A 26,408-nucleotide genomic window follows, 5' to 3' on the forward strand; every position below is an offset into this window, starting at 1 on the left:
TCTCCGGTGCGGGTCTTGTGTTAATTTAGAGGGAGACAGATGGACACACACACAGATGGAAATTTAGAAATATTACAGTGGGGATTTAAGAGATTAGCAGCAACCAAAGTAACTCGACCGTAATAAGGCGTGCTGTGAGCAACAAGCCTACCAGCGCAGTCTTTACTTTTTGCTTTTCTCCATTTCATACAGTCGTGTTTTTTTTTTTTTTGGACAGTTACTAAATTCACATGTCCACTCATGCTTAGGTTGCAGTGCAGGGCAAATGGCTCCTACTGTTGCTAAATTGGTACTGCGCGGCTTGTTAACATTAAAATTTTTAATTTTAATACCATTTATAATTAAACTAATTAAAATTTTCTTTAAAAATTATTATTTTTTTTTTTTTAGATTATAAATAGTGTCTTTTGACAGTATTATTACAGTTGTATACATTCTGGTTTTATATATATATATATATATATATATATATATATATATATATATATATATATATATATATATATATATATATATATATATTGTAAACACCAATTATTATTTCACAGTAGAAACTATTTGTAGTAGTCTGTTATTATTATTAACAAGGCATTTCCCTACTTACGTGCCGTGATCAGAGCCAAAATGTTTATGTTATATGATATAAAAATGGTTGAATACAAGATGGCGTCTTTCAGTTATGTTTCCTTAGAAGTAAAAATTTAATTTTGTCAGAAGATGCTAATGAAGAAATACAATAAGAAAATGAATTTTTGGAATTCTCATTCAATTTTTTTTTTTTTTAACAAATACAATTTTTTCAGCATAGTTTGGAAAAATTTCTCTACAATATGAAATTGTTTTTTAAACTTTGTGCTCTTTGTTTATCTGGCAAAAGAGTACACTGAAACAAGGACAGCGCTAATATCAGACACCATGCATTGGAAAGACAGGGTAAAGCCCCATTAAAATGCACACTGCAGACTAAGGATGAAATGGTTGTCGGATCACTTGCCTCCTGCCGATGCAATCCGAGTGTATTCCTGTGGGGAGGTGGTGAGGAGTCTGCAAGTGGGAAAAATATGATATGTTGGGTTTTCTAGGGGTAGTCCAGTTTCTCCCACCAATTCATTCCGCTGAAGCTTCATTATGTTATCACCTCTAGCGACCCCTGTGTGTATGAGAGTTGGGCCCGTTCCAAACGGCACTTGCTCGGCAGGTGTTGAGCGAGGAGCGCGTGACCGGCACGGTGACCACGGAGCTGAGGGCCGAGGGCTCGGGCGGAGACACGCAGGGTCGCATCAGCTACGAGAACCGCGGTGAATGCTTCTTCCTGCCCTACAACAAGGACGACGTGGAGGGCAATGTCACCCTGCGTTCCGGTGACAAAGTCAGCTTCCAGATCGCCACCAACCAGCGGTGAGTCTGCCCTTTCCCTCCGAGCCCACATCTTGTGTGGAATCAGCTTTTGAGAGGAAGCAAAAAATTCCCCAGGGAAGTTTTGTTGAGTTTCCAGAGTTTTTTAATGCTTGAGTTTGCCCTTTTTATACAAAAATTACGAGTCTATTGCTAATAGGATTCATAGGAAACCTTACAAGTTATGAAATAAACACAGATCACGTTTACAGAGTTATGGCCCAGATAACATTTACAGTCTTGCGATTTTTTTTAATTTTTTTTAACTTTGGAGTTTCCAGACCCTTTATTTCTTTTGTCTACCCTGGTGGATATCATGTTGGTCTGAATACAGTGACAGGTGTTCAATTCAGAATTCTATGTGTAGGAATATTCTGTAGTCCGGCACCAATCAATATGCTCGAATTTGGAATGTTCGAGGTTAATTCCAATTGTTGACCTTGGCGGCCGGCATTTTTATATCTCTAAGAATTTTTCATTGCTGTCAGTTTTCATTTCTATGAAGTGTTTATGATTTTCCAGCTGGTTACAGCACACATTTCACATAATTTCATTTGTTATTCCTTTTAAAAATATATTCACGTTTGTTGTGTTATGTCTACCACAAAAGTTATATGACTGTTGGTAGGGATGTTACAAAAAAAAATAATCAGGCTTGTCGCTAATCTGGCATGGTTATAGTTCCAAATATGTTAGTATTAAAAACCTTTTGCTTTTAAAGCCTGCCTTTTTTGTTATCACTAAACCATGTCAACCGATAATAACACCCATAAAGAAAAAAAAATTAAATTTTATACAATTACAATAGGTCATAATACTGCAGGTAAAATAAGGAATGTGCTGTTAGGTCAATTTTATGAAGTAGCAAAATGATGGTGCTTTCATACTTGAATTTCTTTGTTCCTTATTACTGTTTAAATTTTTTATACGACAAGGAGTACATAATTCTTAATCTTTCTTACTTCAATAACGATGACTGGAAGAATATTGGAATAAGTTGTTACTCTTAAAGCTTTAACTGGGGTGAAAAATTATAGTGTAATTTTGGAGGTAAATGTGATTGCTAAATTCTGTAGTTATAAATATTTTTGTTAAAAAATCAAGTTTTATTTTTTTGTCACTCTTGTTAATTTGCTGTAATCCCCAAAAATATTGTAACATTTTTAAAATTGTATGATTAATGTAAATTATGTAATTTTGTTCAACCCCTAATAGAGATATACAATACGTATTTATATGATGCTTACAGCAGCATCTCTTACGATTGTTTGATGTCATTGTAATGAGTTTTCGTGGGTAGGCTACTTGATATTCTTAAGTGTATAAGATCGTAGTAGATTTTTGGAACACCAAAAGGTTTGTAGAGTGAAATGAGCATACAGCATTAAAAAAAATAATGTAAACTCCGATGTAAAACAGTAGTGAGAAGCAAACTTCCATGGAGCGTTAGCAATGACATGCACAGATTCACAGCAAGAATCCTAAGCAGCAAGCAAGAGCATGCATCACCCATCACTTGACAATTCTGTATAACAGCTCTCTCGCTCTCTCTCTCCTTTTTTTTGCTGAAGACCAGCAGATGTGGCAGATTAGTGTAGTGGTGCGTGCAAAACAAAACCTAGTTCGTTACAGCACTGCAATTAAAATGTTTTGATCACAAATAAAAAAAATAACCAAAATATACCTATGTAGTTTAAATATAAATATTATAACCAAACTATATTTTTTTGCTTCTTTGTCATTAGCTGCCTTAAGAAGACATGTATTAGGTCCTTTTAAATTATCCGTGGGTGTCAGTGCTTAAAATCTAAGTATGTACGTATGTTGTTACAGCACGGTACAAAATATGCAAAGTTTGAAGTAAACTAGAATTGAAGGCTATGTCATTTTGAAATAATATAATTTCCTCTAAATTAAGTTCAACATTCAAGAACATAGGAAGTTACACTGAACCTAAGAAACATAACGTTCAGATTAAAACAAAATAACAATACCCTTTGTAATGATATTCAATCAAGTTTACCAAAAGAATCAATATTAGCATCCTAATTCCTTTGTAACTGTACTTACTGTATCATAACATACATATTTTATATAAATTATTGCACAATATTTCCACTACATGAATTTACTTGAGTCATTAAAGTTAAAATTACCTCTACTAGACGAGATCGAAGAGCAAAACTGATGTGACTCTTATCTATGATGGTATAGCTAGCAGAGGTGCCAAGTTCTACGAATTGTCCGTAGTTTATACAAATTATTGTGGCTTGCTACGGAAGTACGGATTCCGTTTTTAAGCTACGGAATAATCAGCTTCAGATAAAAAAAAAACGGCCCATTGTCTTGTGCACGTACGCATCTACAGCTGTGTATATCGTATGACGCATCATTTTCCCACACTCAGGGAGAGTTTTGTTTTCACTTTAAAATTGTGTGGAACTAGTCGAGTTAGCATATTATTGTGAATTATGTGTTTTGTGTATAGATAAGTTGTTTAAACGCGTATGGTGTACAACGTCCCGCTTCGTTTGTTCAAGATACTTTTGTATTTGTATATAAGCACGAGAAAAATATCGATTATATACAATCGATCTGTGTATTGCTTTGGGCGTGTGGATTGGCTTTTCGACTCATTCATCAATACATCGATCCGTCCAGTTGTTGGTTGTTCTTTGTGCGGGAAGCGTCATGTGTAGTTATCAAGTTTTACATTTGAAGTTACCTTAAATATTTGGGAAATATAAATGTTGCGTGCATGTGAACTCAACATGGCTTCCAAACCAAAAAATTCACAAAAGTATTGCAAAGAATATTCGCAGTTGTGGACAAGTCTAGCCGTGTCTAGTGTATCTGAATACCACGTGTTTTGTAATTTGTGCAAGTGCGATTTTAGTGTTCAACATGGAGGTAAAAACGATTGCCAGCGTCACGTAAGTAGTAAAAAGCACATGGACAATTTGCAAGTAAAAAATGCTAATAAAACTTTGACGTCTTTTTTTAAAACTGAGACTGCTGATCCCACTACAAACGCCGAAGTTCTTTTTACTTCATTTCTCATCGAGCACAACATACCACTTGCTGTTGCAGATCATTTCAGCCCTTTATTAAAATCAATGTGTCCAGATTCAAATATCGCACAGAATTATGCTTGCAAGCGAACAAAGACTACTGCAATTGTGAAATCACTTGCAGAGACGTCCCAAGCCGAAATAATTGATAACTTAAAGCATTCAGCTTTCAGTATTGCTACTGATGGGAATAATGACAATGAAGAGGTTACATTATACCCCATCGTCGTAACGGCCTACAGATCCGATCTAGGAAAAATCGTTTCAGAAGTTCTTGCTGTTTGTGCTTGCAAAGTTCAAAACACAGGAGAAAACATCTTCATTTTGATTAATGAAGAGATACAGAAGAGGGGTTTGACATGGAATAACTGCTTGTCATTTGGCACAGATAATTGTTCAACAATGATTGGCAGACATAAAGGAACAGCTTCCTTCATAAAGAAAGAAAATCCAAATGTGTTCATGCAGGGTTGCGCTTGTCATTTAATACACATTGCTGCACAGAATGCTGCAAAAGAATTGCCAGTATGTATTGAAGATCTTTTGGTTGATTTGTACCACTACTTAGATAGAAGTTCTCTTCGTCATCAGAAGCTGCAGCAATGTCAGGTTCTATGCGATACTGCCACACACAAAATTCTAAAGCATACAAGCACTAGATGGTTATCATTAAAGAATTGTATTGATAGGTTTTTGGAACAGTGGCCTGCACTACTCATTTTTGTTTTTGGTGAAAAAAAGTGTGATGAATGTAATTTGAAACATACTGCTTGCATTTCAGCTGGTGGTAATGAAGTAGGAGAGGCTGGGTGCCTACCTGAAATTACTAGTACTTTAGTTCCTTTGAATGACAAAGCAAGGCAAAAAACTTCAAATGTTACCAATATCAAGTCCAATTCATACGTTCTTGAGAGGCCAAATGCACCTGACAGAGACTCCATACCTCGAGATGTTGCAACGTCTACAACTAAGAAGCACGCTTCGTCTAAGTCAAAGAATGATGAAGCTCCAGCTCAATCAAAACGCAAGATTGACATCTCAAGCAGTCAAAATCCAAAATCAGCAAAAAAAATAGCAACCAAGCCTACGTATCACAGTGTGAATGTACGACTTGATAGGATTAAGCAGGCTTTGTCATCGCCTGTTACAAAATTGTACTGTTTGTTCCTCCAAAACACTACCCCAGTGTTTACAAGAATTAATACGGTGCTGCAAAGTGAAGAACCGCTAATTCACATTCTCCATAGTGAGCTATTGTCACTACTCACTGAGCTTTTTATTAGGTTTCTGAAGCCTGAAGGTATTCGGAGTAGCAAAAGTATTTTAGATGTCAAATATTGGGATAGGAATCAACAAAAAGACAACAAAGACCTAGTTATTGGTGCAAAAACAAGAATGTACATAAGTGATAAAGATGTGGGTTTATGTGAAGAAAACATGGTGATTTTCTTTACCTGTGTGCGAAAATATTTTGAATCTGCTTGCAAATACATTCTGACCAAGTTTCCACTACAGAATGAAACTGTAATCCATGCTGCTGTAGCTGACATACAAAAACGTGAAACAGTTTCCTATGAATCTGTTCAGTATTTTTGTGCGAAGCATTCATTCTTGTTGAATGAGCAGGAGAGCTCTGATCTGGAAGTGGAATTTGCTAGGTATCAGTGTGAAGATCTTCCTCAGGAAATCAAATCGTGTAACAGAAATAGAATGGATGTTGCATGGCATTTGATTACAAAACTGAAGAATGCTGATGGACATAAGAAATTCATTGTCCTTCCTAAAATAATGTTGGCAATTCTTACGATACCTCATAGTAATGCTTCTTGCGAGAGAATTTTTAGCATGGTTAGGAAAAACAAGACAGAATTCAGGCCTACAATGGGTTCTGAATTACTAGAATCTTTGGTTATCCAGAAGACACACATGCTAACAAGTGGCAAAGCTTGCTTTGATCAGAAATTCTCAAGTGATGTGCTTATCAAAGCAATAAGGCAACACTCAATATGCTCCAGAAATCCTAGACTTAACTGTGAAGAAGTTTCATACAAACAACATGTGTAAGTTATATACCTTTCTTGTTTTATTATAGGTCATGTGTGTGAACTTTGTCGAACATCTACTTCCACCCCTCCCAAAGCTGGATCCGCCCCTGATTTAATTCACTACTGAAAATATTCTAAAACTACTGATTTTTTTTATATTTACTACTGATTGCATTGGTAAATGGTTGGCACCTCTGAGCTCGGTGTATTTTAAAATAGTAGCACATACAGTTATTGTGCAAGATAATGGCAAGACAAATATATATAGTAAACAAGAATTAAATTTTAGCAGACTTATTACACTATGTGAACTTGAAATTAGGATACTACTATTTCCCAAAACCGCTAATTAACACTTTCACAAGTACACTTAATCAGGAACATACCATTTATATAAATTTATGATCATTTATGAAGTTGATAAAAGTTGCAATTTCTTCTGATGTATCAGCATACATTGTTTGATGGATGTCAATTTAACGCCTCGATGGTAAGTCTGCAGGAGAATAGCAAATATGAAAATCATCTTTTTTCAGCAACGATGCTAAAATTGGAACTGTAGTTTTCGTGTAGAAAATGTCTGTTATAGGTGATTGGAATCCTTCACTAGAACATCTATATCTCAATTATGTAGTATTATTGGCTCTTGATTTCTTTATCCACTATTTAAATAAAATAGTCCATTTCAAAATAGTTCATGTTGATACACTATTAATTGATATCAAAGACACAAACTCACTTCCGTTTTGTCACTCGACAGTTATTTCACGCAAAGAATTTTTTGGTACACTCTTCTGAAATGAATTTCATTACAACATACAGATGCACAATAAATGTATAAATCATTCTTCAGGGTGTTGGTTTCAATAGTATTTCTTCTTTTAATGAGTATGATTGACAATATTTCTGCTTCAGATTGTAGAAGACTCACTAACATATATTTTTCATGATGGTCGAACACGTACTAAAATGTTCTAAAATAGAACAAACTCCTAACTTTTTACATACACAATTTTGTTTTATAAGTAAAAAAATTTTCACCTCATCAAGAAAAAGATTTCCAAAATAAATTAGTGGCTTTAAATTATAAACATTAAATACATATGGTAGTTACGTACGTAATAACATAAAATTATTGATGAAAATAACATTACTCCATGAACAAAGTTATTTTACGTTACATGTCGTACCTTTTACAATTTTACTCGACAGTATCTCAGCCTCAATCCATTTCTAACACCGTCTTTCTGTGCCATTGTGCGCTGCACTCAGCCCCCATCTCTTGAGAGTGCAACCCAGGGTGGGACACTCATCGCACCCTGATGACTTTAACTCATTCGGCACTTGTCTGTTATCATCCGGGTCATTCCATATGAAATCAACCAGAGGCCTTAACCTCTACACCTTAGATTTTCATGTTTTTTTGTATATTGGTAATATCAACTAAATACATTATAAATCTATTTTTTCTAAAAAAAATTTTTGAGTAGTTTTTTTGTATAAATTTTTGAAAATTGCAAAAATAGCCCTTTTTAGCAATGTTTTGGATCACTCAAATACTTGTAGGTTTCCAACTAATGGTGCTAGAAGGCTGTTTGACAGCTCATTTTAAAGGTCATTGAATGGGCTTCAATTTGATATGTAACATGACCAACTTTGGAAAAAATAATAATTTTTATTTGTTTTCAAAATTTTTAATATTGAATTTCTAAAAAACACCATCCGCCATTTACCTAAGTAATAAATATTTTTATCTTTCCTCTGGGTATACTTTGGGTAGTAAACTGTTTTACTTAAATATATTTAATTCAGTTTGCAAAATTTTTAGTTCAATTGACGAGCGCTGAATGTAGCTCAGGTCACATGGTGTCCTGAACCTCATTGTATTCTGATCCTGTGCCATAGCGCTTTTAGATCAGTTTTTGTTACATTGTACTTTAACCTATTAATGTATGAGAGCAGCGCCAAATAAAACCAAATCTTGCTGTTTAACATGGTGTATCTTTTGGACCACCCGTTCGACGACACAGACACTGAGACGTGAGGAACACCTAAAGAGCCCACATATAAAAAATACATCTTTTCACGAACCATAAGTAGCATGCCTCTTGCTGAGTGCAGGCTGTGTCCGTTGGTCGGATGTATTGGGGGAAATTTGAGTCTGGCACCCAACGGGTCACATCATGACCCAGTTACCTAGAGTGTCTGCCGTGTCCACTCGCCCTTCCACGTGATGGCGCATTAGAGAATTGACTGACTGCATTACCAGTAATATCCCAACAACCCTGTAGGTATCAATATAATGAAAGGCTGCATCTTTGGCAATAAAAGGTGTTGCATGTATACAGTGTAATGACAGGAACGTGGAATCCCCCATGTTCATATTCTCTTTTCCTTAGGAGAAAAGACAAGCTTAGACTATATTGTTATAAAGTGCTGAATTACCTGATCCTGACCTAGATCCAGCTCTCAATGAAATGATCAAAACAGCTATGATACACAGCCCATGTGGATCCCTAACAAGAGTTTACCTTGCATGTTGGCTGGTGACTGCACGATAAACTACCTAAGCTCTGAGTACTACAGTTCAGTAAAGCAGAACACTTGCCTCCTGGAAGACAATGCTCACTGGGACAGCACTCTGGAAGTAGCCTACATTTTTGATTCTTCTTATAAAATCCTGAGATGTTTGCCATTATGGTGGTTTTATGCCAAGTTGGGGAAACAATACTGAGACAAGTCTTGTGGAGGATGTATAAGATAAGTGGAAAGAGAACAAGGTAATGTCGAGCTGGGGCTTGAAATTATTTACAACCAATGTCTAATTATGTATTCTTGAAGATAGTGTCATCGCAGAGCAAGGAACCTTCATCAGTAACTGCTGATACTTGTTCTTACTGAAGTAGTTGCTGTAAATGTTCCTAAATTAAATGAAGAACAGATGATGAAATCTTCAATGGTGCTGGTTCTGATTACAGGCAGTTGTTCTTTTTTGATATTCCTGGTAACACTGGAAAATATTCTTGATCAACCTGTTGCTTGCCAAAGTTAGGGGTGGAAGAAGTATAGCTCATGTGTTGCTTCCTTGATTAATGGGAACAAAGCAGCTCATTCTGCCTTCAAATGACCTCAACCTGAATCATTTACCACTTGTTCTTTCTAACGTCTTTAAGCAGGCTCATGTGTTAGAGAATCAAAAATTATAATTAGGCTAAACCTTCAGTACATGGTTGGAACCAACATATAGGTGGAGTAACTGTTCTTTTGGCTTGAGAGTTGAAGACAAACATTGCTAGTTGTACCATGAGGGATACATGCAGATGAAGTCTATACCTGTCTAAAGTCATCAATTTTATGGCCTTATGTTGAAGTCATTTCTGGCATCGTGACTTAAGAACAGAGGAATTTTCGAAACTATTAATTAATTTAGGTGTTTGAAAGTTTCAGGAAGAAGTGGGGAAAAATAAATATAAATTTTGTGATATTGTAGGTGATTTGATCACCTTGACTGACAGAATATACCCCAAAATAGTAGCTGGAGTATTTTGACTTCATGGTTGAGAGAAAGAACCATTCTCACTTCTAACAACAACTTGGCCAATAGCTTCCTTCAACAACTTTCTGCTAGATAAGCTGCAGACTGAGCACATGAAGTACTGTCAGTCAAACCTATTTGCGGCCATCGCACTATATTCCCAGTCGCAGAAAATCAGAACGGCACAGATCATCGTACATTGCATTTGTAACTTATAGGTCTCCTCCTAGATTCCCGTAGTATGCTCGCTTCAAACTAGAATTTTCACCCACGAAGAAGATGTTTGTGTGGGTGGGTGGTTGTGGGGAGGGGGGAGTTTATGAATCTGTGGACATAGTAATGGAGATAGAGGATGCTGTCTGTTATCCTTTGCAGTAGTAGCGTACTCTTAACCACAAAGACTACCATCTCACATTCTCTTTACAATCAAGATGCACACCAATAATGCTGTTGCACAATTTAAATCCTACGGAACTGTGTAATGGCACCAGGGTTCAGGTGAAATCATTACACAAAAAGTAATTGAAGCCACGATTCTCACTAGTAAATACAAATGGAAAAATGTATCTGTCCCAAGAATTCCTTTGATTCCATCAGACTACCACTTTGAATTCAAATGTCCGCAATATCCTTTAAGAGTTTCCTATGTCATGACTATCAATAAAGTACCGTGAGAATTCAAATGTCCGCAATATCCTTTAAGAGTTTCCTATGTCATGACTATCAATAAAGTACCGTGGTTGGTGTGGATCCCAAAGGTTAATATTTCTCCCTTGGTCGGTTTTATGTGGCATACTCAAGAGTCATTCACCTTACATTCTGGTTATTCTTCAGCCAGAAAAAAATACTATATATATATATATATATATATATATATATATATATAGAGAGAGAGAGAGAGAGAGAGAGAGAGAGAGAGAGATAGAGAGAGATATAGATAGAGATAGATAGAGATAGATAGAGATAGATAGAGATAGATAGATAGATATATATATATATATATATATAGATATAGATATAGATAGATATAGAGAGAGATAGATAGAGAGAGATAGATAGAGAGAGAGAGAGAGAGAGAGAGAGAGAGAGAGAGAGAGAGAGTGTGTGTGTGTGTGTGTGTGTTTACAGGGGAGTATTGAACTTTTAAATTTTTTTAATAGTATAGAATGATTATTGCTATAGCCAATTAAATTAAAAAATATGTATGTTTTTAACTTTTTTTCTATTCAAATCATTAAATGATTTATAGTTAAATTTGTTTATATTTTAAATCTAGGACTAACAAATTATCTCATTTTAATGATTAGCATAAAAATCTTTGTTGTTTATTTAATGGGTATATTTATATACTTGAATATTGAGCATATGAACCTAAAATTATGACCATTATAATTTTTTTATATTGAATTTGTTTCTAACATTAGGCTAATAAATATTAAAAAAAAAATCTTCATTGTATAAAAAGTATGACATTTTTTTACATATTAAAAAAATTAGTTGTCCAAAAACAATAAAAAGACAAAAAATTGGAAAAAAATTGAATAAAAATAATAGAATATTTTAAAACTTAAATTAAATTTATATGATAATATCATAAAGAGAAAAAGTTATGGATAATGAATGTCACATTAACCAAAGCTTGCGAAGTTTTGTGTAAAGGGTAGTTTATTTACTGTAAAATTGTGTGGAGTGGTTACCTTTATTTAATAAAACATAATATACCTACTTTTGTTAGTTACATTTTAAAAATTTATTGTAAAATAGTGTGGTACTGGTTAGGTTAGGTACATCAGAAATACTGTAAAATATTGTGAACAGTTGGTTAGGTTAAGTTAGCAACATTTAAAATACTAAATAAATAGTTTGGTTGGTTGGTTAGGGTAGTTTAGCTACATTTTAAATACTGCAAGATTGTGTGAACAGTTGGTTAGATTTGGTTAGCATCATTTAAAATACTGAACACGGTTTTGTAGGACACTGAACAAGATTAGCTGAAAAAGTCAATTGTATGAGTATACAATATTTTCAGATGTCACTCTCGTAACAAATTTCCCTCAATCAGAATTAAAAAAATTGGGTTGCATGATAATGAAAGTTTGACAAAATATATTTGTAGTATTTACATATTGTTTGTTACAACCAACAAAGTGTAAAATTTTAGAAAAATCAAAACATAAAGTATTGTTGGGATTCCTAACCTCTCTTTAATATTGCACCTATTTAATGTTTTAAACTTTAAATCCACAATAATATCTAAAAAACCTTGCAATCAACTGACTTATTCAGCATTCTTAACCAATACATTTAATTATGAGTTCTTAAAATTCTTTAAAGTTTTTCTTAAAAAATTAACTGTACATTTGTTTGTTTAAACCAGCATTTTGGTGTTATCATAGATATGAAGAGTACTAGACTGCTGTGCTTTGAAATAAAATAGATATGTATATGAAAAAACTGTAGAAAGTGCTACATGCATTTGTATACACTTCATCCCATTTTGACATCTTTCATTATTTATAAATCTCTGAAATTTGGCACCTATCTATGATGGCAGCCGTTGAAGAATATGTGTGTTTGTATGGTTAATTTAGTGTATACAATTATTTATTTTAATTTCATTTAAGTGCATGTAAGTTTTGCTTTATTTATTATACCACAGTTATTGTAAATGTTACTTTAGTAGATAGTGAATGATGTAGCTTAGCATTAACTCAAATATTAGGCAGGAAAAAATTGTGAACATAATTTTCAAATTGCATTTAGGTGGATACAATATTTTGCAATATTTTATCCCCAAAGTAAGCTGAAAATGAGTCAGCATTCAGCGCAATATCCATTCTCAGTGGCTGGTTGCAAGAAAACTATTAATTTTAATGAAAATATTTACTGATTTTGTTAGTTATCTCATCAGATCACGAAAAAAAAAAGTACAAGCACCTAGGGACAAGTCATTTTTATCAAAATGAACTGGGCAAACAAAAAACAAAATCTTGTAAGTCTTCATCTACTTTTTGTGAGTGGGAGATTTTCTATCAAAAGGTAAGAGGTTCTAAGGACTAACGCCATTGAATTTTCCGATAATATTTCACACACAAATCACTATATAATACGTCTAACTGAAACGTGGTTTACTAATACATGTATTTACTCCTATTATTTTAATGACTCCTACCACATATTTAGAACAGACAGAGACCCGTCTCTAACTTGCATGGAAAGAGGTGGCAACGTATTAATAATTGTTAGTAAACAAAAATTTAAAAACGTAATATCTATGCGCGAATATGATCACCTCAGTATTAGAATTCATAAAACTGAATACAGTAGAACCCCTCATATCCGACCTTCCCACAACCGACTTCTCCGGATATCCGACCTAGTCTCCGTGGTTGGCGAGCCTGTTCAGACTTGAAAAAGTGACGCATCTACATGTCTTCGTGTCGCCAACTGTCAGTTCAGCCGTGATTGTTGGTGCAGAATGTGCTACTACTATAATCTTGTACTGTTCTGTGTGTGTTTTTTTAAACGTAACGTAATGTATTGTGGGTAGAAAAAGTGGAGGGACACTTCCGCAAAATCAAGATTTGGCAAAACTGAAACAAAAATACATTACTGAATTCTTTAAATAAGGTATGCTTACATTGTATTCATCTTCTCATTTATAATTTAACAAAAGTAAAAGTTTGAAATGTATACAGCAACATTTTTACAAATAAAGCTGTATTACTGTACATACTGTATATATGGGAAAAGCATTTTTTTTTGCTCCTACGGATATCCGACCTTTTGGCCGTTCCGACCATGGCCCGGTCCCGTCATGGTCGGATATGTGAGGTTCTACTGTATATAACTCTTGGTAACATTTATATTCCTTCCCGTACTACTATTTCAATGTGTCATATTTTGAGGATCTAGAAAATAAATTTAAGAATAGGAGATTTTAATGTCCCAGGTGTCAGATGGTCACAAATGCACACATTTAATATATCTTCGTCCAGTATTAAATCCAAAGACTACGCTCTAATAAACTATATAACAGCAATGGGTTTATCTCAGTTTAACTATACTCAACCATCAAATCGGCTTTTGGACCTATATTTTACATATCTTGAACTCTGTACCATCAATAAAGCTTTGGATCACCTAGTTCTAGTAAAAGAAGATGTATACCATCCAGCTATTGAAGTTTATATCAAATTTTACTATTGTTTCAACATTCCAAAATGCTTCATCCTCCTTTAAAAAACTATAAACACTGTGATTTTATTGGCCTATTTAACGCTTTGAAAAATCATGGCTGGTCAGTCATTTACAACAATCATGATGCAAATTTTATGGTAGATCACTTAACATCCGTGATGCAAGATCTAATACAATCTCATATTTCTACAACTGTGAAATATACATCCAATTTCCCCCACTGGTATTCTAAACAACTCATTAAGAAAAAATACGTATACAAAATATACATGAATCCTTTCTACTATTCTCAGTTTTCCTGCTTTAGAAAACAGGCTAAATTGCTTATTTCTAGAGATAAGAAGTATTGGCTGCAAAATATAAATATCAAAATCAAAAATAATCCCAAAAATTCTGGAATAACTTTATAATTATGAGAAAAGGCTACGATGAACAACTAAAATGGAAGATAAAATGATTTAGTAACTAATGGCCCTTCACTTATTGGTAACTGTTTTGCTGAATACTTTTCCAGTGTTTAATTAACTCCTACCAGCGACAATAATCTACCTACTTCCTTCTCTAATAGTTTTTCCATACCCATGTCAAACATATCTGAAAGTTTTGTGCTGTGGAGTATCAAAACATTAAAATTTACCTTCTCGAAAGGTCCTGATGATATTCCTAATTTTATTATCAAAAGCTGTTTCCCTTCTCCTTGCCACTATCCTTCAGCATATATATATATATATATATATATATATATATATATATATATATATATATATATATATTAGTATAAACAGTGGTATTTACCCTTCCAAATAGAAGCTAACTAAAGTAATTCCCATTTATAAAAAAGTAACAAGCTTGATGTCTCGAACTAAAGGCCTATCTCACTCCTCAAAGGTTTTGCAAAATTCTTTGATAAAATTATATTAAAACATCTTGAATTCAATTTAAAAAAATCAATTCACTGGCTCTCTACATGGTTTCAGAACCGTTAAAACCAACACAACTAATTTAGTCTCCTTTTTAAACCCTATTTACTCAGAAGTAATTACTCATGGGCAAGTTGATGCTTGTTAGACTTAGGTAAAGCTTTTGATACTATAAACCACCAAATTCTTCTTACCGAATGTTCAAAATTTGTTCTAAGTGATATATATTAAACTTGGCCATAAAACTATCTAATCAACAGAAATTTATTTTTTATTAAACAATATAAAATTCTATTTTCATCTTGCTACTTTCGGGGTTCCTCAAGGTGGCACACTTTCACTCCTATTATACATTATTTGTATTAATGACATTATCTTGCAGTTAAACCACTCCACTGGAACTCTTTTCGCAGATGACTTAAAAATAGACAGAAAATATCATGCTATCATGAGCATAACTGGTACCTACTTCAGCCTGACATCTCTGAAGTTGTAAATTAGTGTCATTTTAACATGGTCCAACTTAACAATGAAAAAAACTAGCGTTATAACCTTCTCCAGAAAAATTACATCTTATTGTCTACAAATATAAACTTTGAAAATTCTCCTGTATTGAAATCACTTTATGTTAAAGATCCAGACATTTTACTTGATTCCAAATTAAATTTCCATTTACATATTGAATCCCTTATATCTCATTCCAACAGAACTCTCGGTCTCATTAAGTTCATTACCCAATATTCTACAAACTTTGATTCCACTCTGTCCCTCTTCATTACACTTATTAGATCTAAACTTGAATATGGTTCCATTATTTGGAATAACATCAATGGTCCTGACATTGAACAATTCAAAACAAATTTTCAAATTATTTATCTCAAAAATTAAATAACACTATTGTTATAAATTCCCTTTTTAGGATATCTAAAGGATAGAAGAAACATTCTTGATGCATTATTTATTCATAATTGCTATTATAATTACCTCAATTAATTGTCCTTATATTTTTGAAACTACTAGCGTTCAAATTCCTTCTTTCAACAGTCGTAAACCACTGCTACTTTGCACCTTAAATAAGAATAATGATATAGTATACAGATTGATAACTAATTAAAGTATGAAGAATACTTACATCCAACAAATAACAAAATGCTCCTTAAAAACATTCTCTTCAAAGCCTATCCTTAATGTTAACTTATAATTTTATTTCTTATATATATGTATACACATTTATTTTCATGATTATATATATTTATATTACTATTTTATTTAGATAATTTACAAACAAAAGTTATGTTTTGAATATCACGTTAGGTAAATCTTATTTTTTGTCTGTTATTTTTCCAATTTACATTTATGTATATGCTTTTATGTCTATATGTTTATATGTGTTTTTTACATGTTAATTCATGTCATCCTGTGGTCGTTGGTATTTGATTTATTGGTGATTATATTTGTTATTATCACTGCAGATGTGTGGTACTCTCATTCTGGTGCTGACTGGTGTGGGAGTCCGTTCATTTGCAGTGATAACCTTGTATTTGTCTATATGTGTCGTGCCCACTTCTATAGTCAAATGTCTGTTGGTGGGCATGTTGCATTAAAAATAAATAAATAAATTTCTAGTTCCTTCGGAGAATACTAGCTGAGAACATCCCACTTTTCCAGGTTTCGTTTTGTTACATCTTTCATTCTAGTGCAGTTTATTCTAATGCATTCTAGCACATTCTGGAACATTCTCCCTCATGGGATTACATTCAGTGACAGGTGTTTCATGGTCAGTGGTTGATGGAAGGTGTTTGGTGGCCAGTTTATTCTAGTACATTTGAGAAAATTCTACTACATTCAACGGTGGCCGTGATCAACTCTCAGCCCCCCCCCCCCCCCCCCACACACACACACACGCATGCACATGCACGATAAATCCCAGACATTATAGGAGACTACAATCATTTTAGTTGAAATTTTGAAAATGCCAGATAGAAGACTCTAGGTTACTACCACACGCAAACACTATTGCTCTCCAGTAGGTAGTTGTGGTAGCAAGGTGAAATATACAGATACACATAGATTTTTATATTTATTAATTAGAAAAATTCTTGGTGTGAGATAAATTCAGAAATAAAATCATGCCATAAAGAAGTGGACCAATAATGTAAATTCTGAGCTGCACATAACCTGTTTTGTTGAATCTTAAAATAGGATGGAGTTTGTAGTTCGCGGAGCGCAAAAATGGAAAGAAAGGCCTATAGCTGTGCAATTTGGTACATAGATTCTGCTAGGAGGGTCTTTTTGCACCTTAAAGTGATATTTTTTTCTTCAAAATCTGATACATTTTAGTTTGCTGATTTTTTGGTGAATTAAATTTTTTTTTTAATACCTCTCTTACCGCTTTCTTCTATATTAAAGCTCATCCAGTAATTTTGTAATCAGAACGTCCTGAAATTTTACAGAATATGTAAATGATATCTGACTTTAGTTTAAAACAAGAATAGTAAAAATATACTAATAAGGCATTTTTCTATAAATTATTGTTGAATGAAAAATTGAGTTGTCTCAACTCAGTGCAAGTACATTCAATTTGTTTTCAATATATCTTTTGTTTTTTACTGCAGCAGAGATAGGCTTAAACACACTTTTCTCAATATTTTCATATATCCAAAAGGCCTAAGGAGGTGACATTTTGTGAATATGTTTAGCGTATGCTCTAGAGTTACACTAAGAAAGGATTTTTGTTAAACTTTAGCTTTTAAATTGTTTAATTTTAGATAAGAAGCACGGTGATCTTTGATTTTCAACTTTTGTTTTAGTGAACCGACAAATGGAATCTGGTATACAAGAATGGTTTTTAGATCATGTTAACAATAAGGACCAGTCTAATTATATAGGTTAACTATGAAATCCAAAATACACTTACTGATTAATCACTGTATATCTAAATACAAAATGGTTTAATAGTTAACTTACGTACATGGTTTATCGTAGGTCATATAGCAGTACTAAGTGATGATATTTCATGGTTTTCATGTCTAATGAGCAGTGTGAGAGTGTTCTACCTGTAGACTTGCGTAGAGAAGCACGGGTGTGTTACCTAGTGTTGAATGTGATGGTGTGTATGTTCATGCAGTTATCTGCAACCCAGGTGGGAATGGAGAGATAATGTGTTGAGATAAGCCAGAGCGAGATTGCTTAAAGTCAGGTCTTTGCTAGTAAATGGAAAGAAAGGGACGAGAGTTGAACAAAGAGAGATATCACATAAGAACGTGTTGTACTACATGAAGCGGCCCGCACGGTATTGCTGGAGTCATTCCAAACCACCTCAGCCACAGTTTCCATTAAATTTTTTTATTGTTAGGTTTCATGTATTGTTGTATATGTACCAATATTATTGTAGCACTATGCAATAAACTTATGTAATGCAGTACATTTAATTATCTAGCAAAGAAATGTTTCATCAACTTTTTTATTAATACTTTTTAATATTTTTGCTTGCAAGTCTTGTAAATAATATAAAAATGTTTATAGGACTAGTAGGCCACTAAGCAGCTTGCAGAAAATTGAGAGTTGATTGTATATTATTGAATTTAAGTAGCAAATTTATTCAAAGGAAGAAAAGAAGTTAATATTATGTCGTAATATAAAGTTTTAAAAAAAGAAGAAAATACAATAGTAGCTAGACAATTAACAAACTTGTAAAGGTGAAGTATGATAGGAGGATGTGTTTAGAGGGAAAGAAAAGGACTTTAAAAGTAAAATATGATTCTTTCAAACCATGTAACATATAAAAAGAAAGATAATTTGTTCCTAAATTTGTGTGAGCAAACTACTTTTTATTTTGTATTATTGATGTGTGAAGTATTCACCCAGAAGGGAGGAATATTATTCGCTTAAGCCACCTGACATTGAAATTGGAGTGTTAGCTTTGTATCATATGTGCTACAAAAACAACAGAACTCTTCTTGAGTGAACGAGAGGATTCGTAAGGTGCTGAGCTGGCCAGAAACTGAACAGACTATAACATCGGATGTTTGGTTCAGCAGCGGTAATCTTGGGGCCTGCCACATCAGACTGGAGAACCCCGCCCACCCCGTCAAGTACCAGGGCGTCATCTGCTCCATGAAGGAGAGCTTCGGCTTCATCGAGCGGGCGGACGTCGTGAAGGAGATCTTCTTCCACTTCTCCGAGGCCAAGTCCCTGAAGGACGAGCTGCGTCTGGGCGACGACGTGGAGTTCACCATCCAGACCAGAAACGTGAGTCGCACGGCCGTCGGTCGGGTTTGTCAGTTGGCTGCAATCTTCTGGGCGCACATACGGTGAGCAGGGCTTCAGAAGAAACCACGCTCTGAAACTGCTCGAAACATCCTAGTGAGGTCTGTTTACGAATAACATTTAAGAATACGCTGTTTCCGTATTTTGATTTTAAAATTGTAGTTTTAGAAGAATGAAACAGGTTATAACTCATGTTTTGAAATTAATTTTTAGGCATGAATCACCAGGTACAGATTTCAAAAGGCACTCGAGGGACTTGTAGTACACTTTAATATTCATTTCTCCACCACATAATGTTACCACTCTAATCTCATAGTTGCTCATAGTTTGCCAGTTTAGATACCGTGCTAAAAGCACCAGCGAGAATCATACTTATGATCCTGCCTCACTAACACAAATACACCTCCAACGAGGTAGGCCCTTAAGACTTGGTTTCACCTGGCACATTGGGTTGTTGCATTTCCAAGCCATTATTTTTTATATAGGACAATACAGATTTTCTAATATACAAACCATACAAACAGTTGAATTTTGTGTTTTGTAGCAGATTTTTTTAACTAGATATGCTACATGTTGTCTGTTGTAAAATTTTGGGCAAGCATTCCTATTAAACAGTTTTGCTCAACCAGGTGCATTGTGACCACTCACTAAAAGGTACAGTATCTTTTATCTGAACTTGTTGGGACCTAGCGTAGTCCGGATAACAGAAAAGTTCCGATTATATATTATGTGAACATAAACTTACTAAGACAATGTTTACAACTTGGTAATAATTACTAGGCACAAAAAAAAGTGTATTACTTAAAAAAAAAAAAAAAAACCGGAATGTTAGTTGCATCAAATAGCATCTCTATACAGTAATACTGATTCAGGTGTGCACATATGACCAAAAATGAAATAAAAAAGTTCTTAAACTTTTCTGAGTCCATAACTAAACACCTAGCTCAGGCATAAAAAGAAATAATGGTAAGCATAAAATATGCATTGTCAACAGTAAGAAAATGAGCAAAAACAAAGCATATTACAGAAATTTTCATTGATGGTTTTTGCTACTCATCCAGGAGTTAACAATTGAATGAAGGTGGTGTTTGTAAATAAATCTCCTATCTTTGTTTGCCTGGTTTATTTATGTTTCTCACACACAACTTTTCCTTTAAGTTGGTACATTTCCATTATTTTTTTGGTTTCCTAACAAAAGGTTATGTTCCATATAATTACTGAGATCTTTTGCAACACAACACTGCTTCAGCAATACATAAATCTGTAGCATTTTTTACCTAGGGTATAAAGATTTCATTGCTGTCATAACTTTCAATATCTTAGAAACCTTGTTGACCCCTTGAAAATTATCTTTTTTTCCTTTCCGTTTCTTCATTTCCAATTCCATTGAACTTCATACACAGAATAGAAAATTTTTTCGAAAATGCACATGTGCTTGCAGTATTACAGCACTCTTACAAATACTGGCATTGGAAATTTTATAATCGTGTTTACTGGTTAATACCGCCAGTATTTAGAACTAATAGCTCATGGCCTTCCGCATAATGCATCACAAGTGCTGGTATCCATGATAAAATACACGTAATTTAAAATAAATTTATATTTGTACAATATTGTAATTTAAGTCGTTCCTAAAATATGTCCGTTATTTATTATAGTCCAGTGTTTGGATGTCTTGATAAACGTTACTCTATTGTAATTTTTTTGGTTTCAACAGCTGACTAACATATACAAAATTGCTGCTACAATATCTTTTTGAATGTCTCAATATAAATCTCCCATCAGCGAAAAATAAATCCATATTTGTGCCTGAAGAACCAACATTTATAAATGTTTTTGTGTGAAATTACATTGAAACCCATTTAAGATGAAATGGCTAAAGAAGTTTACCTGCTTAAAATTCAGCATAATATAGCACCAAAATGTTTGCATACCATTAATCTTAACATCCCTCGTTTAATATGTCTTGGGGTTATTGAATTTCCCCACTTAATAGATATTAAATCAACCAAAAAAAATAATTTTTTTTTCTATCATAAATTTTAACCTGTTACATGCCTGAATGCACTCTGAGCATTTGGACAACTTGTTTTGTACGCTACTTTTGGTTGGGGGTTTATGGATGCTCAGCACGTCAAGCAATGCCGTAACATCTAACTTGCCCAACATGTTTCAGGCCATTTATAGTAACTATGGTACTGCATCCATTTAACTTGTGCAATACGTATGTATCATGCCATTTATGTAATTATAGTACTTCATCCAAATTTGTCACTCGCTGTTTGTTTTTCTCTTTATGTGTGCCATTCACCATTTTCAACTAGATGGACGGTTAATAATAGACGTTCGTTACTTTTTGATGGGGATAAGTAGATTTGTAGCTGATTTTGAGAAACAGTTGTTAATGCAGCAAATTGTAAAGAATTTTGAGTACTCTTTTGTCTTACAAAGGAGTCAAACATTTTGAGTCTGTGTTATAGGTTAACCTAAACAAAATTATAAGGATGATACATGACTGCTACTGTAGAGATCCAGAAAAATAGTGACTCGTGAATGCAAGAAAAATTACTGAAAAAATTATAATGAAATTTAAATATGATTTCAGGAAATTTTGAAATCGTGAATATTTTTGTAAATTATTGTATTTACGAGTTTTTGTATCCATTCACGAATATTCGCTGATTTTTCATTATTTCAAGAGGTCTTTTTTTAATAATCATTAAATAGATGTTGGAGAATACAGCTTGATGGCAGAAGATTATTACCAACCATAGCGCATCAGTCTAATTCGAGCGGCAGCGGAAAACAGAGATATGTATGTAATATTTTCTTACTTGCAGACATATCTCACACTTGATTATACATGTTTCATCTTTAAGAAAAGAATTGTGGTTATAAAAATTATTATTAAGGAATATAATAATTTAAAGGTGATTAAAATGAACATGCATGTCTCTATTCTTTGGCAGATGCCAACAGATGGAACGGAAAGATAACCAGATATCTTTGTGGCCCGTGCTCTTTCAGGCATTGAGTGGTCAAAACAAATCTTTTTTTCTATCAACTCGCCCTTTCTCCCAAGCCTTAAAGGACACGGGGAGGTTAAGAGTTTAAGACTGTTATGTTGCACCATCTCTCTCATTATTGGCTTGTTCTTGGGATATTTTCGTCAGTCCCACCCCTTTCTCTGGCAAGATGTGTTTCCCTTCATACACCCCTTGTAACACCTGTTCACACCAGCAGATCCACCCAGTGAACCACATCCCAGCCACAGATTTTTAAAAAAGAATAAATTAAATGTTGGGATGAAATAGTATTACATGCTAAAGTCTTTCAAATGCCTATTTAATAATTTATGAATCAACTTAACACGTTTTCTTAATGGTTAATAAGTATATCACGATTATTGAGTATATCACAATTACTAAGTATATATGGAATTCTAGATTTTTCCAGGTTTATATTCGTGAGGTTTTACTAATGTTGTATTGTTTTCCTTGATGTAATTCCAAGAAGACTTTAAATACTATACTTTTTATGAACATCACAACTATTAAATTCCTGCTTAAAAAGCACATTTTCTTTGGTTTTACATATCATTAATTTCTTAAGAGGCGTTTTGTGTATTATTTGTAGGTTTTTCATTAATCTTTTTTCGGTGATCTATTGTTCAAGTTTAAACGTGTTTTACTATTATCACATTATCAGTCTTTAATTTGAAACAGCACTGAAATAAAGAAAATTAATAGCTGTGGTAACTAATAGATCAGCTACTATTAATTGATGTGCAATATTTATTTAGATCCAAGCTAAATTATTCTAAGTTTTTAGTTGTTAACTTTCTTTAAGAAAAGTATCGTTATGAATTTGAAAATATGACTTCAATTTGTGGGAGAGATACAGGAAAGCACCAGTACAACGAACTTCAGTTAAACGAACTCATTGTTTGGTCCCGCCAAAAACATATATTATAACCTTGAATTTTATTTCATCTTAACGAATTTTACGACGGTCCGTTTCTTCGTGAAACAAAAATATTCACTTGAACGAACAACCTTGAGGCAAATTATGAAAAAAATTACCATCCAAAAACTTGTTCTTTATTTTTAATTTTCTTATTCAAACGTAACAGCGTGTACGTAAACAAAAACAATAACGGAACTAGTATGTGTGCGCACGTACTATCGAAATTAGTAGATTAATTCTCGTGTTTTGAAATAATATTGGAATGGTATTACGTCCGTTGTACGATACAACTAGTACATATTCTCGGATTTTTCGTTTTTTGGCTACTTACATCACGATAATTTTTGTACGGTACTTTGGCTAACCTGTGTTTTAATTTATTTTTTGAAAGTCATTTTTTTCATCACAGTCCATAGTGTTTTTGTTGTGTCTACAGGCGTGAAATTTTTTACGTTTTTCAATAGTGTTGTGTTCTTCAGTGCCGGTTGTAGAAATTAAGCGTGTGACAGAACAAAAGTGTATATGGGGGAGAAAAAAAATAACGCAATTCATCAAAACTTGCGACCTAAGACCTAACTATTCAAAAGAATGACGATGCTTGTCGTCTTCAAATGTTTTGGAACACCATGCGTTTTGTAATGTATGCACGTATGACTTTTCGATTGCACACGTTGGAAGGGATGACTGTAGAGGGCACATTGAATTAAAGAAACATGCGGAACATTTTATAGTCATGACGAGCAATAAATCCATATCGTAGTTTTTTCGCTACATCTGAAGAAACGAAAGTAACTAACGCAGAGTTATTGTTTACAAGTTCTGTTGTTTGTTTATAAGACAGTTCTTATCCAACCAGGATAGAAGAAGCAAATAAAAAGACAATTGTTCAAAAGTATAACTTTGCATACTTTGAATTGAAGGTTGAAAATTTCCTGTAAAATTATTGACATTTCTTACATATTCAGATGATTGTATTGTTCAAATCGTTTTTTTTCTTCTTTGATTCAATAATTTTCATTGTATTCATATGCATAGGCCTACATTTTTCATTTTTTTTTTTTTGCTTATTATTGGCCTTATTTTATCTTGTGTGTGTCATAATTCCTCAGGAAAAATTTATCGTGCATGATTTACATGTACTTTTTCCATATAATTGTCATTACTGATGGGTGTGATTTGAGGTTGGCAGCTCTGCCTACAATGTGTCTCCTGACCATAGACAAAGCATCAGTAGAGAGTATGTGAACAGGTTCTTCAAGCGGCCATAGACTAATGACTGAGATACTGAACCTTAGTACACTTAAGGTGTTTCATGTGTTTATCGGTATACATATTTATAACAATGCTTATGTTTCAGTATAAAGAACTTCAGTATAACAAACTCAACTATTTTTTGGTCCCTTCATGTTCTTTATAGTGAAGCTTTCCTGTATTGGAACGAAAATATGCCATCAGATAGGAATTTTGAAATACATACTTGTAGAGTGCTTTAAAATCGAGCCTAGGTCTCCCGAGTCAGTAATAAAATAATATATGAGTAAAGGCGCCGAACAAATTTTGAAACTCTAATACCTTTAGTTTTAAAACATTTTTATGGACATTCACCATGTCCATAAAATTGTTCAAATCAATCTTCCTTATTGCAAGAATTATTCAACCAATGTAATTCCTTTAGTGTGTGATAAAAAATTATGTGTTTTAATAAAAATAATAATTTTTTTACGACAGAATTCCTGCAGGGTTAAATAAATATGAAGTCAATAAACAGAAGTTTATGTTTGAATTTCTGATTTTTTTCTTAAATATCTTTTTAGAATATGTTCTTCCTTTGAATATCAGATCTCTAGCATACAAAATACGTATTTTCTGGTACAGTGAAAGTATTTAATTGGACTTTCAATGGTTTGGCACTTTCTGTTATCCGGCACAAATGGTTGTTCGCATTCAGATTTTTCCAGGCGGAGTCCAGCTGTTAAATTTTGTGGCCAGGTCACATTACTGTGCTGCCTGAATTTTCAATTCACTGAGAGCATATTGTTACTGTCTGATTTCATTTCAGCTCTTTATTTCCTGTTTTATAGCAGGTTAACGTTTCACTGATACATTTCCGTAATAATATTTTGAAGAACAACAATGCTCATTGTATTTTTTTTTCTCTGTATAATAGCATATTACAACTTGTTTTAAATGCCACAGCACTTGATTATTTTTTTTTGTATTTCTGGTTAACTATGTTGATGTTCAATAATCCAACAAAATTGTTAATCCGTCATGGTTGTGGTCCCAAAAATGCCGGAGCGAAGACTTTTACCTGTATTTGAGGGTTGGGGTGTTCGACTGGCCCACACATTGCTGGAGCACCGGGTGTGTGTTGTAGGGGAAGGAGGTGGCGTGTGGCATCACGCGTCTGGAGCCCGGCTCTGTGGTGTTTGAGGACGTGTGCTCAGAGGTGGTGAAGGGCCAAGTGTTGAAGCCCTTGGAGCGCACGCAGCAGGCCCGCCAACAGCACCAGAGTGACCCCCTGCCCGGCCGCATCCGCTACCGTGCCCCTGACCACTCTGAGGTCGAGGTACCCTTCGGTGACAAGGACCAGCGCGGGGACTTCACTCTCAAGTGAGTCGTGCCTTCACCGTCTCATCGTGCAAGCTGCACCCAGCATCAAACTGCTTATTTGCCAATAAAACTATCAAAATTGTTTTGTATCATGACTAAAGACAAGTTTATATGGTGAATAGCGATGAAACTGAAATAACACTGAAATGGAAGTACAACCCCAAAATGCAAAACAAAACATGTTACAGCAATATTCATCCGAATTAAATTATTTTTTTTCTATTTAAATTTAAAAACATTTATAAATATTCAGTTAATGCATTATTTAAAACTTTTAATGAATACATATTTTGTACAAAAAATTAATTTAGTATTTAGTTTCTGGTTATTTGTAGAAATGGGCTGAAACTCGAAAACTCAAGCTTAGGGGAGCGAGTAGCTTCAGCTCGACTCA

The 26,408-nt window shown here is 33.9% G+C and overlaps 1 protein-coding gene across 2 annotated transcripts in view; it reads left to right on the plus strand.

Annotated features, from left to right (window-relative positions):
* The window catches only part of LOC134533734 (cold shock domain-containing protein E1-like), a 98,076-nt gene that overhangs the window by 20,008 nt on the left and 51,660 nt on the right, over positions 1 to 26,408 (plus strand). The window contains exons 4-6 of one of the 2 annotated variants that reach the window (XM_063371337.1): positions 1,199 to 1,398; positions 19,204 to 19,417; positions 25,779 to 26,014. In XM_063371337.1, coding sequence (XP_063227407.1) covers positions 1,199 to 1,398; positions 19,204 to 19,417; positions 25,779 to 26,014 — 650 coding nt within the window. The remainder of the gene's footprint in view (positions 1 to 1,198; positions 1,399 to 19,203; positions 19,418 to 25,778; positions 26,015 to 26,408) is intronic. The other variant, XM_063371339.1, reaches the window with a different exon arrangement.

This window comes from Bacillus rossius, chromosome 7 (genome assembly GCF_032445375.1).
Source record: "Bacillus rossius redtenbacheri isolate Brsri chromosome 7, Brsri_v3, whole genome shotgun sequence".
NCBI classification, from domain to species: domain Eukaryota; kingdom Metazoa; phylum Arthropoda; class Insecta; order Phasmatodea; family Bacillidae; genus Bacillus; species Bacillus rossius.